Consider the following 16,947-nt stretch of genomic DNA (forward strand, 5'->3'; position numbering starts at 1 on the left):
CAGGGCCCTGCTGAGACCGCACCTGGAATATTGTGTGCAGTTCTGGTCTCCAAATTTGAGGAAAGACATTCTGGCTATTGAGGGAGTGCAGCGTAGGTTCACGAGGTCAATTCCTGGAATGGCGGGACTACCTTATGTTGAAAGATTAGAGCAACTGGGCTTGTATACCCTTGAGTTTAGAAGACTGAGAGGGGATCTCATTGAGACGTATAAGATTATTAAAGGATTGGACACTCTGGAGGCAGGAAACATGTTTCCGCTGATGGGTAAGTCTCGAACCAGAGGACACAGCTTAAAAATAACGGGTAGGCCATTTAGGACTGAGATGAGGAGAAACTTCTTCACCCAGAGATTGGTGGGTGTGTGGAATGCTCTGCCCCAGAACGCAGTGGAGGCCCAGTCTCTGGATTCGTTTAAGAAAGAATTGGATAGAGCTCTCAAGGATAGTGGAATCAAGGGTTATGGAGATAAGGCAGGAACAGGATACTGATTGAGGATGATCAGCCATGATCATAATGAATGGTGGTGCAGGCTCGAAGGGCAGAATGGCCTACTCCTGCACCTATTGTCTATTGTCTATTACCAGAACCGGTTAGGAACAAGACCCTCTGTCTCTATCTCTGTATTACCTACTGGGTTTACCTGTACAAGCAACCTAAAGTATTCAACCATGGCTATTGAATTCTGACCTTAAGTATTCAGTATTTTTAGATTAGATTCTGTACAGTATGGAAACAGGCCATTCGGCCTACCAAGTCCACACCACCTCTCCGAACAGTAACCCACCCAGAGCTATTGCCCTACCTGTATTTAGCCTTGACTAATGCACCTAACACTATGGGCAATTTAACATGGCCAATTCCCCTGACCTGCACATCGTTTGGATTGGGGGAGGAAACTGGAGCACCCAGAGGAAACCCACACAGAGGCAGGAATCAAACCCAGGTCCCTAGTGCTGTGAGACAGCAATGCTAACTGCTGAGCCACTATGCTGCCCATTCACTGTGTTTTCACTTTGGAAAGATAATTTCAAGCAAATAGCAGACCTACAACAATAATAGATGGATCTTACTTACATCTCTTTAAGCATCTTTTAATGGTACTTACGCAATCTTTGTACATTAGTAATAACTGTATTACTACTTTAGTCAGCTTCAATGATATGTTGCGCAATATAACATACTAATCTTGTTTATGATTAAAACTTTGCTGATGGTTATTTCTTTTTTTAATTACAGCTGTCAAAAAACACGAAGAAGGGTAAACAAGCTTGAACTGCTTAAAATGCAGTACATGAACCACTCTACAAGGAAGTCCTATGTAGTTGTGGAAGTTACTTATCATTTTGTTAATGTGCCTCATAAACAGCTTACATACAATGAAGAAAGCTACTGCAATGCAACTATGTGTGTGGCTTGTAACCCTATGCGTTCCCTCTCACTTAACCTCAAATTGTGCTGCACTGCATAGTCCCTTTAAGATTTCCTCTTGGTTCTGTATCTTAAAGGGACTGCTCCTTCGGTTGGCCTCTTTGTCCTGTGTGGCCTGGATGATCAGTTTAGTGGGATTCTCGGTGCAGGGAATCGTATTACAGCAACTGGCTCTACACTAAGGTTTAGCTTCTTTTCAGCTGTCCCATGAATCCAAACAGCCAATAATTTGACTTCTCCAAATCTTGTACATCTTTATTTGCCTCAGTTTCCCTCATCTTCCTCTTCACAAGTTGCTAATTAAGGCAATACTTGTTTAATGGCTGTCCACTTTGAACATACATCCATTCATCTTTCAGAGCTCCTTTAAAGAAAATGACAGGCAAACTACAGGGCACCGATTTCTGATGGAAAGTGACTCTCCTGCTCCTCGGATGCTGCCTGACCTGTTGTGCTTTTCAGCGCCACACTTTTTGACTCTGATCTCCAGCATCTGCAGGCCTCACTTTCTCCCAAAGGGCATCAATTTACCCAGGGCATCTATGTGGACACCAGGAGAGACTTGGCATTGTACGTGTATCTATTTCTGGGGCAGAGAAAGCCAGTTTTGTGTCTGTTTTTAAATTAGCGGAAAGTTTTGATTGTGTAAATTGGGAAAAGCTATTTCCTCTGTCTGTGCTGAAATTGTCTAGTGAAGACACCAAGGAGAGAGACAGAAAATACTTCTTCATGTGATTCCTGGTTGGAGTGTTCACTGTTCTGCTATGGAGTTGAAGGAGATCTCAGTGTACCATTCCATGGAATAAATAAATAGGTTGCTCTACTAAGGAGCGTCAGAGGCTGAGGGGTGACCTTATGGAGGTTTACAAAATTATGAGCAGCATAGATAGGACAAATAGACAAAGTCTTTTCCCTGGGGTGGGGGAGTCCAGAACTAGAGGGCATAGGTTTAGGGTGAGAGGGGAAAGATATAAAAGAGACCTAAGGGGCAACTTTTTCACGCAGAGGGTGGTACGTGTATGGAATGAACTGCCAGAGGAAGGGATGGAGGCTGATACAATTGCAACACTTAAGAGGCATTTGAATGGGTATATGAATAGGAAGGGTTTGGAGGGATATGGGCCAGGTGCTGACAAGTGGGACTAGATTGGGTTGGGATATCTGGTTGGCATGGACAGGTTGGACCGAAGGGTCTGTTTCTATGCTGTACATCTCTATGACTCTATACAGGGCAACTGCTGTATCCGTGGACACGGTTTTAGTTACCTGAGGTTTACCGCGGCCCAGAACATATTACATGGAACATTCCAGAACCAGGGGACTGCTTGGGAAGTAAGTTTCCCATTTAAATGAATGGGTTTGCTACGATCCGAGGTTCTGGGCATCCACAGTAGGTCTTGGAATGTAGCCCCAGTGGGTGTGGTGGGGGGGTGGGGTAGCCCCAGTGGGTGTGGTGGGGGAGGGCAGGGGATCTACTGTACTCAGTCCGACCTCAGGTACATGAAGAGAAACCATTTTGTGCAAAATTGGCACAACGCAGTCCCGGCAGCATAGGGAATGATAATTTCAGCCCACTCCCAATCCATGGTGAAAAGTATGTGAGAGTGTTGATCAAGGAAACCATGAGCATCCTTTGTCCTGGCATGGAGAATGGTCAGTTTGAGCAAGGTACCAGAGGGTGCCTGATGGGAGAATGGTCAGTTGAGCAAGGTACCAGAGGGTGCCTGATTCCCCTTCAATGAAGTAGGCAACCCAAACTCTCATCTCACTATATGTAAGGTGCTATGTAAATGTATCGCAGCAATTATCAAAGCAAATTTGACACCGAGTGGCAGAAGAAAATATTAAGACAGGTGGAGGATATTTAATCCAGGATTTATTTTTAAGGAGCATTCTGGCAGAGGAGAGTGGTCAGGCGATGGGGGTTTCTTGGCCTGGAGACCTGAAAGCATAGGGACGAAAGGCAGGAAGCGATCGTGGAGAAGAGGAAAACTTGGAAGATGAAGGAGAAGCAGATAGTTTACTTACTTAGAGGATCCTGATCCTGTGAAAAGAAAAACAAACAAAAATTAATGCTCAACATTATGTTGGGGAACATGTTGGTATATCAAGATGCATTGGAACAGATATAAAGTGAACCAAATAACTGAAATGAATGGAAGGAGGAAGACTGTTTTTTTTTAAAAGCACTATACAGGATGTACAACAGGATATTTCGCCTAGTGAGGCCATGCCAGTGTTAACACAAGCCTCATCCTATCCGTTTTCATACAAATCAATCCATATTGTAGGCCTCCATTCCCTATTCTCTCTCCCATTTGTCTAGTTTTTCCCTTACAAACCACCTCCTTCAGAAATTCCCTGCGCATATGAATTATGTATTCTCATCATTCTGTGAATAAAAATGTCTTCACTGAATTTCCTTTTGGATTTCTTGGTTCTTCCCTACATCATAGAATCCCTGCAATGTGGAAGCAAGTCATTCTGCCTATCAAGTCCACACCAACCCTCTGAACAGCACCCCACCCAGACCCCCTAACCTCCCATTCCTCAGGTCTGGGGAAGGGTCACCAGACCCAAAACGTTAACTCTGATTTCTCTGCACAGATGCTGCCAGACCTGCTAAGCTTTTCCAGCTGCTTCTGTTTTTGTTTCTGATTTACAGCATCTGCAGTTCTTTGGTTTTTTTTCTTAATTTAGCACAACGTTTGGACATTGGTCCCTTTGTTCCTCTACCCAACTTGGACTCATACCTTCCAAGTAATGAGAGATCTCGTGACTTTTTCCACCAAAATGTACAACCTTATATTGATCAGCACTGACCATCATAAATCCATTCTTCAAGTTTATGACGTTCTTGTGATTTGTTGCAATCCCCCTCAATATGGAGTATTCCTTCCAATTTGGAGGTTAAGTACAAGTTTATATCTTAGAATTCTGATTCCAAAATTAATGTAAGTTGAGAGCAGCAGTGGCTCCAGCACGAATCTTGCTGGATAGCACTTCCTACCTTCTACCATTCTGAAGGACTACCCTTTACTTCTACACTCTGCTGTCTCTTTTGAAGCCAACTAGAAATCTATTTTATCCCTAGTCCCTCAATTCTAATATTCACAATCTTGTTAATCTTTAATGGGACTCTTTATTGAGTGCATCTTGAAAGTTCAGGTGCATCATCTCCACTGAATTACAACTGTCTGCTCTGTTACCCACTTAAAAAAAGGAATAATATCTGTGCTATTCATTAATAGATTTCCCATTCCTTGTGTGGCTATGTGTATCAATATTGTTCCATGTAAGAATGTACAGAAGAAGGCCACCACAATGTGTATACAGCTCACTTCACCAACTATCTGTCAACAAACAGTTGCTCTTTATCTTCCCCTTCTCAATTCTTTTGTTGCCCCTCTTGAAGGTGTGGCCTCTTACTGGCACTGTACTTCTGTAGACTTCATTAGTATTGCTGAAAAAAGACATGTATTGCCAAGAAACCTTTCACTTAGCATTAATGCTAAATCTCAAGATGTTCACAACAATTTATGCTAAAAGGGAAAAGGAGCTAACTGGCTGGCTCCCAGCCAATTTTTAAACATTGGTGTATTTGTATTAGGATCCCCTTGTTTCTCCACCCCACCTCCACAGATAACATTGACTTACAACGTGCAAGGCTTGAACATATTCCTTTTGTTTGCAGAGGCCACACCCTGGCAAATGAATGGATGTCGCCTCTAGTGCATCACATTACGGGTCTAAGAGATTATCTTGACGATGCTACGATTGTACACTACATCGGCACAGTTTCCAGGCAATGTGCATACAACAGACCTGCCTGCTCCCTACTGCCTGCCCCCTCCCGTGGCTCTGGCCAGATGCCAGCCTCATGGCCCTTGAGCCTCACCTTGATCACATCCCGTTGGCGAAATGAAACAGTGACATTTTCAATTCTTGGGGTGGGGTGGGAAATGAATAAAGAGACGGAGTTGTCGGACAGAATCGCAGGTTGCCATTCCCCACATGCTGGGCCAGCCATGTAAAACAAAATGGTAACTACTGAATGGTCACCGCAATGCAACTTATCATGTTGGCAGTCAGCTCAGTTATAACAGTAAGCATGTGGTCACGTGTCAAGAATCTCATTCAGGAGGGCCTGTGTAATCATCTTCTGAGAGTATACTGTGCACTCTCTGTGGTGTCAGCAATGCAGCTGATCTTAAATTGGTTCCTCATGCAGCTACGAATGCACTTGTATAGAATCACAACTAGCAGCAGACAATTTGTTTCAGTGGTTCTGGAGCACAGGCTAGTTAAGTGTAGCTGCCTGTTATAAATATCCAAAGGAACACACTGTTTAATTCGATCAGCCAATTGCTGCACCAATATCTACATCAACAACCAATTTAAAATAATCAGTTGAGCTCATCACCAGCATTCCCTCATTTATAACTTCAGTGTGGACCGCTGAGGTCCGTGTGCTGCAGTAACTTAGACGGGATACTGCTTACAATAAAGCCCATTTTCGCTTGTTGGAAACAATGTACATTCGTGAGCAAGGATCCAGCCTCTGCAAACAAAAAGTATATGTTCAAGCCCTGCGTCTTTATTCAAATTACTCAAGAACTTGGAAAGCCTAAATTCCCATTGCGATCTCCATGACAATATCTTAGCCAATTTAGGTGTACCTGAATTTAGGAGTACCTGGCAACCCTTTTCTCCTGTAGTATACCTTATCGTGATCATTTGAAATGTGGCTTTCTTGTGTTTGTCCTGATTAGTGCAAGATGAAAAGCTTTGGCAACATTTCCCACCTTTTTCCATTAAGTCTGGACTTCATTAGTCTTACGCACATACAAACAAGGAGCAAGAGTGGGCCACTTGACCCTTCAAGCCTACTCCATCATTAAATAGGATCATGGCTGATCTGATTTTAACCTCAACTCTATCTTCCTGTATATCCCCAGCAATCTTTCCCCATTAGCCTATTCTCCAACTGGGAAACTGGGGCTTTGACATATCCTCATCAGGGTTTCACAAGTGTGAAACTCACTCAAGCTCTTTGTTCACAGGAGATGCATCATTTTCCACAGATAAGGAAACAAGATGTTACTCACTCCCTAAGTAACCCTTTTTGTGGGTGTAGTACATTCCGAGCCCACACAGCGATAAAACCAAGGCGATGATTACCACGGTGATAACAATTGCACCGATATCTAGATCATCTGCAAACAAATGGAGGAGGAGTGAGAAACAATCTCATCGACGAACAATGTGAAGAAATAGAAGGAAAAACTTGCATTGATATAGTGACTTTTATATCCTCAGAATGTCCCACAATAAAAGTGTTTTACATCAGTTACTTGAATAGGTGTTTTGAAGTTTTAAACAATCACTTTAATCGCTGAGAGCTGGCTATCCTTCTGGATGTAGGTGTACTCACTGAGCTGGAAGGTTCATTTCCAGATGTTTTGTTACCCTACTAGGTAACATCTTCAGTGGACCTCAGGCAAAGCACTGCTAAAAATTCCTGCTATTTGTATGCTTGAGTTTCTTTGGGTTGGTGATGTCATTTCCTGTAGTAAAGTCACTTCCGGTTCCTTTTCTCAGGGGGTGGTAGATGGGGTAGCCAGGCGCTGGCAGGTGGGACTAGATTGGGTTGGGATATCGGGTCAGCATGGACGGGTTGGACTGAAGGGTCTATTTCCATGCTCTATGACTCTATGAACAAATACATCGAGTTAGACCCCATCTACCACCTCCTGAGAAAAGGAACAGGAAGTGACTTCACCACAGGAAATAAAATCACCACAGGAAATGACATCACCAACCCAAAGAAACCCAAGCATATAAATAGAAAGGAGGAATTTTCAGCATTGCTTCGCCCGAGGCCCACTGACGATGTTACTGAGTAGGGTAATGAAACGTCTGGAAATGAACCTTCCAGCTCAGCGAGCAAACCTACATCCAAAACCACAACCTGAGCTACAAATCTTCTCAAACTTTGCTGGTGATCCTTATTATGAGGTATAAAATCATTTATAAAAAGAAAAGATGCATTTATCTTTTGTTTTCCACCTCTATTATTTGAAACTTTACACCTCATTTTTGTGGGATAATTGTAATGTAGGAATTTAACTTGCACGTGGCAAGGTGCAACAAACAGAAATATCACATTGACTGGATAAACTGATTCACTTTTAAGAACTGTTGTTGGCAGAGAGGAAAGCATTGGCCAAGTCACCACGGACCCCTCCCTTTCACCTTCTTCAAACAGTGCTCCAGGATGTCTTTCTTCCACCTGATGGGGCCTTGCCATAAAACCTCATTGAAAATATAAAGCAGTCCCATGTCTACATATTTCAGGTCTGTGTAACACTGACAGGTCAGCCAAGCTTGTTGTGTTCAAGTCTTAACCTTCTGACCCAAGGCTGAAGGTGCTGGCCTTGAGCTAAAGCTGATGGCTATGAACTGAAATCTTGAAATAGGATGTTATCGATATTTGTCGATTTAATTAGAGGTTTCTTATACAGTCTGAATATTGATATTCATCTGAAAAGAAAGAAACTACTACTCTTTGTTGGGGAGTCATTGCAATGAAAAGGACATTTTCCTCCCCACTCATTGCAATGAAATGAGTGGGGAGGAAAATGTCCTTTACACAGTGGGATAGTTGGAGCACGGAGTGATTTAACACAGGGGGAGTTCAAGGTGGAGGACAACGTAACTTTTCAGGAAAGTTGCAAATCTAAACTGAGAGAGTTGGAGAGTGGGTCACTTGTGAACAGCCAACACTGGCTGCCAGAGCCTGAATGGGGTACCAACATCTACATTCTCTCTGCTCTTGGCTGCTTTTGCTGATCTGAGTTAGTGAGACTATGGGACAGTGCAGCTGATAGTCTACTGATCAACCTGATCAGGAGCAACATTTTTAACCAGAGAGTGGCAGCAATGTGGACTTTATTACAACATGGAGTTCTAGGCTGGAGTCACTCAAGGGGAATTCAGGATAAGGGAATTGAGAGAGAAAAGAATCAAAGGATGTGCTGATAGTTGCTGCAAAGTCGAAGGTGAAAGACAGAAAAACGGCAGGTGCTAGAATACAAAGGAGACAAACAGGAGACTGGAAGAACACAGGAAGCCTGGCAGCATCGGGAGGTGGAGAAATCAACGTTTCAGGTATAACCCTTCTTCATTCCTGAAATGTTGACTTCTCCACCTCCTGATGCTGCCTGACTTGCTGGGCTTTTCCAGCCTCCTGTTTGTAAAGTCAGAGATGGTGCATAAACGGTTAGTTAGCCTGATGGCCTGCTTCTGTCTTGTATTTTTATGTTATTTGAAGCAAAGATTTTGACTTGGATGCAAAATCATATCTAACGGAATCAGGTGGACGAGAGGAGGAGGTGGGAGATCATCCTGCTGTGATTTCAGATTGTAAAATAACAACCACTGGTTAGGCTGCTCTGGAAGATCTTGTTACAATGGGCTCCATTCCAGCCTCTGAGCCAGAAACTCCAAGTTGGAGTGTCCCTCCAGGACCTGATGACCAAGGAAGGCGCAGATGGTCAAACAGGTCAGGTATCAACCTGCAAAAGGAAGCAGGAGAGATTCCTGGTCAGCAATGTGATGGACAGAATGTTGGAGCTCCACCAGTAATATCCAAGGCTGTGGACTACAACATGAAGGTCAATGTGTGTGTGTGGTGCTACAGGAACCCAGTCTGCTCTTGCGGCAAATGGGATGCAGGTTGTTCGGCTGATGTAGACATAGCTCAGATGAGTGCCAACAATATGGGATTCGATCCTATTCCGATTGGGATGGATTCAGGAAATGTATTGCCTCACTGTGACATAGACAGGGAACTCAAGAAAAAGGGAGCATTCTGTCACAAGGAACTTCTTTCTTCCTTTAACACAAAACAGTCCGAGGTGTGATTCAGTTACAAACGTAGCAGCACTTACTGACTTGCATGAACTGAGCTGAACATATCGTTGAAGCGACTTTATTCTGTGCCCTGCAGTGGTATGATCCACTGTTACTCTTTTGGACAGGGTTAAATGTCTGTTGAAGCAAAAAGAAAGGATTAGACTGACATAGAGTAAAGAGCAGAGAGCCTTGGAGAAACTCAGCAGGTCTGGCAGCATCTGTGGATGGAAAGAATTGCCCAAGTTATCGTTTGGAGTTCAATGATAGTTTTAAAGGAGAGCCATTTGACTCAAAACGCTAACTCAGTCCATAGATGCTGCCAGATCTGCTGAGAAATCACATCTCTAGCACCCATGCTATTTTGTTGTAAGTACAGAATAAAGAATGTTGCTTGGGTGTTCTCTTCAGCTCATTTCTGAATCGAAGTTTACACTACACAGTGGGTGGCACAGTGGTTAGCACTGCTGCCTCACAGCGTCAGAGACCCGGGTTCAATTCCCGCCTCAGACGACTGACTGTGTGGAGTTTGCACATTCTCCCCATGTCTGCGTCGGTTTCCTCCGGGTGCTCTGGTTTCCTCCCACATCCAAAAATGTGCAGGTCAGGTGAATTGGCCATGCTAAATTGCCTGTAGTGTTAGATGAAGGGGTAAGTGTAGGGGTATGGGTGGGTTGCGCTTCGGCGGGTCGGTGTGGACTTGTTGGGCCGAAAGACCTGTTTCCACACTGTAGGTAATCTAATCTAATCTGATTGCAAGCAGAGAACCCATTCGAGATATTTTCTAACCAACCTGTCCAGAGATGTGATTACACACCTCTGGAGTAGGTTGGTCTTGAAGCCAGGCCTCCTAGTTCAGGGATAAGGGCACTACCACTGCACCACATGAGCTGTAGGAGAAACCATTCTAATATGACTAGACTTCCAGTCTTTCGAGACTTTTCATTCTTAGTGGCTGTCATTAGACAATATTGGTCAGGATCTCAATTTTAATGAGAGGTTTGTCAGTTGCATCCTTCACTTCCTCGGTATCAAAATCATAAAGCCCCCTCTCAAGGATGGGTCTCAATGTTAACCAACTTTGCTAAACCCCCCCCCCCCCCCAGTTCTTGGGATGTGAACCAGACTGGCAATGACACAAGTATTGCCCTCCCTCCTCCTCTTCCCCTCGAACTGAGCTGAGACGGTTGTGGTAGGTCTGCTCTTGAAAATTCACCAATATTGTGTCAAAAATGAGCAGATCAAGCCAGATTCATGATATATTTAGATCGCTTGTCGTAGCCATTAATTTCAAGCCATCCTATTTATCACCAGTTATGTGTTTTGTAATTTCCTAGTTCTTATATTCCACATTTATTGATGCACCAGCAATTTTGTGCATTCAACATCTCGCAGTGGAAGGTGGAGGTGTCTATCACCTATCCAGGGTCTAAGCAAGTGTAGTTTCTATACATGGTTTCTGAGTTCCCTAACTTCCAAAATCCATCTTCTCAGACAGAGTCGAATCCTTTTACTAATTCAAAGGCCTTGATTAAATTTTCAAAAGAGGTCCATGTAGAGTGGATAGGGAGAAACTGTTCACACTCATAAAAGGATCGGAAACGAGAGGGTACTGGCTTAAAGTGATTTGCAAACGTAGCGACTGTGACTTGAGAACCGACTCTTTCACCGAATGAATGGCTCGGGTCCTGAGATGTGGTGGAGGCAGGTTCACGCGAGGTTTTCTGGTGTGTCCTGTAATAATTATTTGCCCAAAAAACAGACAATGTTGAGGGGATGGGAAGAAGGCAGGCGAGTGGTACTGATTTGTAAAGCTCACTGGAGAACCAGAGCAGATGGGCTAAATGGCCTCCTTCGGCATCAATAGACAATAGGTGCAGAAGTAGGCCATTCTGCCCTTCGAGCCTGCACCACCATTCATTATGATCATCGGTACCATTCTGTGATTTGAAAATGCTCAGGTCTCTCTGTGCCTCCAGCGACTCATCAACCAAGTCGCCCTTTCCAAAGGCTTTCTATCACCCAAAAGGTGAAGACAGACCAAAATGGGATGAGGATTACTCTCAGAAGTATAATAATGTGGATGCTGGAATGTTGAAATATAAACAAAACACGTCTGGGAACGTCTGGGCTCTCCTTTAGATAGTGCTGTAGGATCTTTTGGATACACCTGAGATGAGGTAGGGGAGCAAGGACTCAAGTTTAATGTTGCATTTGAACACAGAGTGTCTGACAGTGCAGCACTCACTCAGTACTGCATGAGCACTTGCCTCAGAATGCCCCCCGCATTTCAAAAACCAATATTTCACAAAGTGTAGGCATCAGTGGTAAAGCCAGTATTTGGTGATGATGTGGAGGTGCCAGTGTTGGACTGGGATGTACAAAGTTAAAAGTCACACAACACCAGGTTATAGTCTGACATGTTTATTCGGAAGCACTAGCTCCCAGAGCGCTGCTTCTTCATCAGGCAACTGTGGAGCAGGATCATAAGACACACAATTGATAACAAAAGATCACAGAGTCATGTAACTGAGACGGTATACTGAACAGGCCTAGCTTGCTAGGTGAAAGTGAGGACTGCAGATGCTGGAGATTAGAGTCGAGAGTGTGGTGCTGGAAAAGCACAACAGGTCAGGCAGCATCCGAAGAGCGGGAGGATCGATGTTTTGGGCAAAAGCCCTTCATCAGGAATCTTGGCATTTCGGGCAAAAGCCCTTCATCATTCCTGATGAAGAACTTTTGCCCGAAACGTCGACTCTTCTGCTCCTCGGATGCTGCCTGACCTGCTGTGCTTTTCCAGCACCACACTCTCAAACCTACCTTGCTGTTAAGTCTTAATGAACCGAAACCTGCAACCCATTCTAAAAGATGAAAAACTTAACGTTTGTTCAATAAATCATATCAGTTACATGATACTGTGATCTTTTGTTAGAAATTCCGTAATGATCCTGCTCCACAGCTACCTGATGAAGGAGCAGTGCTCCGAAAGCTAGTACTTCCAAATAAACCCATTGGACTATAACCTGGTGTTGTATCATTTTTAACTTTGCTCTCAAGGAGGTCATGGTGTGCTGCCTTCTTGATCTGCTGTGGTCCATCTGATTTGACCTTTCCTGCAGGTCATTCCAGTGAGGCAGTTCATTGTCAAACATATTACTGCAGTCTGGACTCACATCACCAAAGCAAGTAAGGATGAAACAAGTACCTTAAAATGAAGCAGGGTTTTTATTAAGACCAGATGGAAGTTCTAATGACCATCACTCTGGAGGTAAGCTTTTAATCCCAGATTTTTTAATGGATTGATTGGAGTGAAAATTCACCAGTTTAGCTGGGATTTGAACCTGTGTCCCCAGAGCATTGGTTCATGAATTAGAATCATAGATTCCCTACAGCCTGATACAGCATAACAAGTCCACACTGGCCCTCTGATGAGCATCACACCCAGAACCACCCCCTATCCCTGTAACTCTGCATATCCCTGGACACTATGGGCAATTTTTCGGCCAATCCACCTGACCTGCACATCTTTGGACTGTGAGAGGAAATTGGAGCACCCGGAGGAAACCCACACAGACATGGGGAGAATGTGCAAACTCCACACAGACAGTCGCCCGAGGCTGGAATTGAACCCAGGTCCCTGGCGCTGTGAGGCAGCAGTGCGAACCACGGAGCCACTGTACCACCAGTTGTAGTCCAGTAACTAGGCCAGTAACACCAGCATATACTGCCCTTTGAAGCAGATGTTTCACACTTTCAACAACTTTCAACCAAGTCAAAAACAAACGAACCAGCCATTTAACTCCTCACCAGTGTAATGTTAAAAGATTAAATGGGAATATCACTTTGGACATTAATGTAATATTAAAGAGTTAAACTGCATTGAGTGAACCTTCTGGAAGTGGATGGGGATGACAGTCATGCAAGAATACGAATGACTCCCACTCCATTTTGACAGACATTTGCTACCACTCCCCCGACTATTATCAAATTAAACTCTCTTTCAATCTCTCCCATTCAAAAATGCTTTCTAGCCATCCCCTGAAGCTAGGTATGTCACACCAGCATTGTCTGGGGTAATACTGAATCAGGAAATCGTTTGCATAACGATTCCCCAGGATTAGGGCATTTACATCCACGCTATCTCTGAGGATGATCTCATCCTACCATTTTACTCAGGGGAACATGTGGCTGTGGGGGAGTGGCTGGGGGGGGGGGTTGTCTTCAGTGGCATGTGACTGTGGGGGTGTGGCAAGAGGAGCTGTGAGCATGACCAACAGACCTGTATAAAGGGGATGTGTTTTTTTTGTTCAGGGCCTCACTTTGACTCGACCTTGCACGCCTGCGAAGAGGGTCACAGGGGTCACCTAGCTCGTACAGCCTTTAATAAACTTGAACTGTTTGCAGAAGTTGGTGTGCGCGAAACCTTGGGAAAAGAACCAAATACCAGAACTGACTCTGATTTAAATCACCAAACATCCCCATTTACCAGAATTCCAGTCCTTCCATCCACCGTGTAAGATTTGTTGGAAGTTGAATCCTTAACTGGACGATTCATGAGTATGGTGTTGTCTTTGTACCAGGTGTAATTGGACGGTGGTGATCCTTCTGACTCCTTGCAAGTCAACACGACCTTCGACCCCGAGAGTGCAGAGCTCGGAACCTTACACTTGGGAACAACTGGTGGCACTGGCAATGAGAAAACAGTGATGAGGCAGGCACTGCCACGTAAATCATCAAATATTAAAAGGAAAACTAGTCATATTGGGCAGTGTGCAAGATGTGGATTGGCAAGATTCCTTGGACAGCACTTTCCAACTCTGTGATGTTTGCCTCAGAGAAGGATAAGGGACAACAGCTGACTGGGAACACCATCAGGTCCTCCTGCTAGTTTCATACTATCCTGAGCCCCAGGAGTGTACTGTTCTTGCTGCTCTGATGCCAGGCTGGAAGACCCTCCCTAGCAAACCCCAAAGGGCACAGCTATACCAGACCGATGGAGACCCATTACGTCAGACAGTGTACTGTTCAGATAAATGTCGATTCCTATTGGTGGACCTGGGTCCTGCCTCCTCACCCTGTCCCCCGAGAGTGGCAAAACACCGCAGTCCAGGCCAAGATCCCTGCATGGAGTGTTGCCAGGCAACAAGACAAGAACCTGCCTTCAGGGAGAGCACTAATGGATGAATGAATCAACATCACCTTCTCAAAGGCAGTTAGGGACACTCTATGAAACGTGCCCTTCCCACTTGCTCCTATGTTCAACAAAAAAACAAATTCTGTCCCAATGTGGCACTGAGGAGGATTATATCATCAAAAAACATGGGATGATGTTTGAACAGGTGATGAAAAGCTTAGCTAGGAACACATTCTTTTAAATAAAAGAGCAGGATAATTGATAGAGAAAGAGTGGGGTGGGGGGGGAGAGAGAGAGAGAGATCATGATAGAGATAGATAGATAGAAAGTGATAGAGAGAGAGATATATAGAAAGATGATGATAGTGATAGATAGGTGGAGAGTGACAGAGGCAGACAGAGAGAGGTAAAAAGATTGTGATAGAGATAGAGAGCGCGACAGGGTGGGGGGGTGGGTAGAGAGATAGATAGAGAGTGACAGAGATAGAAAGATCATGATAGAGATAGATAGGTAGAGAGTGACAGAGGCAGACAGAGAGCGAGGTAAAAAGATTGTGATAGAGATAGAGAGAGCGATGGGGTGGGGGAGGTGGAGAGAGAGAGGTGGTGGATTTGGTGGGGAGGGAATTTCAATGTTTGGGCCTGGGCACCAGCAGCTCCACCTCCCTGTGGGCAAGGATGCTGAGAGGGCCGCAGTCAGTGGATGTGGGCTTTGTGGAAGAACACAGAGGTTCAGTCAGTCCCCTCCAGCCTACTTCACCATTCAATGAGACTGTGATTGACCTGTGGCCAAACTCCACGCACCTCATCACCATTACTGCCTTAAATTATCAGGAATCTGGTGAATCCGACATGGTCACTCCATCCGGACACAGCTGAAACCTACTCACTGCTTCGCCTCCTTCAAAACCACCTCATCAACCTCCTCTGTTACTTCCTCAAAAAACTCCAGCAACTTAGTTAAGTGTGACTTTTTTTCCAAAGAAATCTACGCTGGCTCTCCTCAAATGACTCATGTCTATTAATTGTATTCTGATTTACTGGCTTCTGGAAGTTTCCTCACCACTGAGGTTAAACTGACTGGTCTGTAATGAATGGGCTTATCCTTTCTGAACAAGGTTTGTAATTCTCCAAATCTCCAGCACACCTGAGCAAAATGAAGACCGAATAAATTATTGACAGTCTCTCGACAATTTCCACGCTCACTCCCCTCACTATCTTTGGATGTATCTCACCTTGGTTTGATAGACAAAAGTGAGGACTGCAGATGCTGGAGATCAGAGTCTAGATTAGATTAGTGCTGGAAAAGCACAGCAGGTCAGGCAGCATCCGAGGAGCAGGAAAATCGACATTTCGGGCAAAAGCCCTTCATCATTCCTGTTGAAGGGCTTTTGCCCGAAATGTCGATTTTCCTGCTCCTTGGATGTTGCCTGACCTGCTGTGATTTTTCAGCACCAATCCAATCTAGATTCATCATGGCTTGATGTCTTTCAATCTTTAAGTACAGACACAGTAAGCCCTCCTTATCAAACTGAAACCCATCTATTACCTGAGTTTCTTCCTCTTTCACCACAGTATCTACCTTGTAGGTAAAAGCAGATGCAAGCCATTTTTCCTGCCTCCATGAGTAAATCAGCTTTTGGATCCCGCCCCACTCCTCCCTTCACCACACATTTCCTTTCTATACAGCTGTAGGAGACTTTAGGTTTCCCTGTTTTGTTTACTGCTGGTCTCTATTCCTTCTCCCTCTTTGTTCTTATTTCTTTCCCACCACCCCTCAGGACTTTCAGACTTCTCAATGATATTTTATGCCTGACACCTGTCATAAACACAGTTTACCTTCTTTGTCAGAACGTGTGCGTCCTTTGATATCCAGGGAACTCGAGATTTGTTTGCTCTTTCTTTCCCTTTTTGAGGGAACATACTTTGTGCTGAAACTATTTCTTCTTTGAAAGTTCAGCTACTGGTTTTCCTTTGACTCCAAATCATTTGACCCAAATCCAGGGCGGCACGGTGGCACAGTGGTTAGCACTGCTGCCTCACAGCGCCTGAGACCCGGGTTCAATTCCCGCCTCAGGCGACTGACTGTGTGGAGTTTGCACGTTCTCCCCGTGTCTGCGTGGGTTTCCTCCGGGTGCTCCGGTTTCCTCCCACAGTCCAAAGATGTGCGGGTCAGGTGAATTGGCCAAGCTAAATTGCCCGTAGTGTTAGGTGAGGGGTAAATGTAGGGGTATGGGTGGGTTGCGCTTCGGCGGGTCGGTGTGGACTTGTTGGGCCGAAGGGCCTGTTTCCACACTGTAAGTAATCTAATCTAATCAGTCTTAGTGCACTGATGTTGACTTCCCCCCAATTAGTTACTGTTACACCAAAATGTTTTCTGATTCAGAATGTGGATGTACCTACTAGAGAAGGTGCAAAACTTGACCCACTCTTGGGAAATAAGGTGACTGAAGTGTCAGTGGGGGAGCAC

General features: G+C 44.6%; 1 protein-coding gene across 1 annotated transcript in view; it reads right to left on the bottom strand.

Annotated features, from left to right (window-relative positions):
- Nucleotides 1-16,947, bottom strand: part of LOC132821199 (junctional adhesion molecule B-like) — a 111,026-nt gene that overhangs the window by 8,782 nt on the left and 85,297 nt on the right. Inside the window, exons 5-8 of the mRNA XM_060833844.1 lie at nt 13,831-14,030; nt 9,383-9,482; nt 6,539-6,646; nt 3,459-3,474 (exon numbers count right to left, since the gene is read on the bottom strand). Of these exons, the coding sequence (XP_060689827.1) occupies nt 3,459-3,474; nt 6,539-6,646; nt 9,383-9,482; nt 13,831-14,030 (424 nt within the window). The remainder of the gene's footprint in view (nt 1-3,458; nt 3,475-6,538; nt 6,647-9,382; nt 9,483-13,830; nt 14,031-16,947) is intronic.

The sequence above is a fragment of the Hemiscyllium ocellatum genome, chromosome 12, assembly GCF_020745735.1.
Source record: "Hemiscyllium ocellatum isolate sHemOce1 chromosome 12, sHemOce1.pat.X.cur, whole genome shotgun sequence".
Lineage (NCBI taxonomy): Eukaryota > Metazoa > Chordata > Chondrichthyes > Orectolobiformes > Hemiscylliidae > Hemiscyllium > Hemiscyllium ocellatum.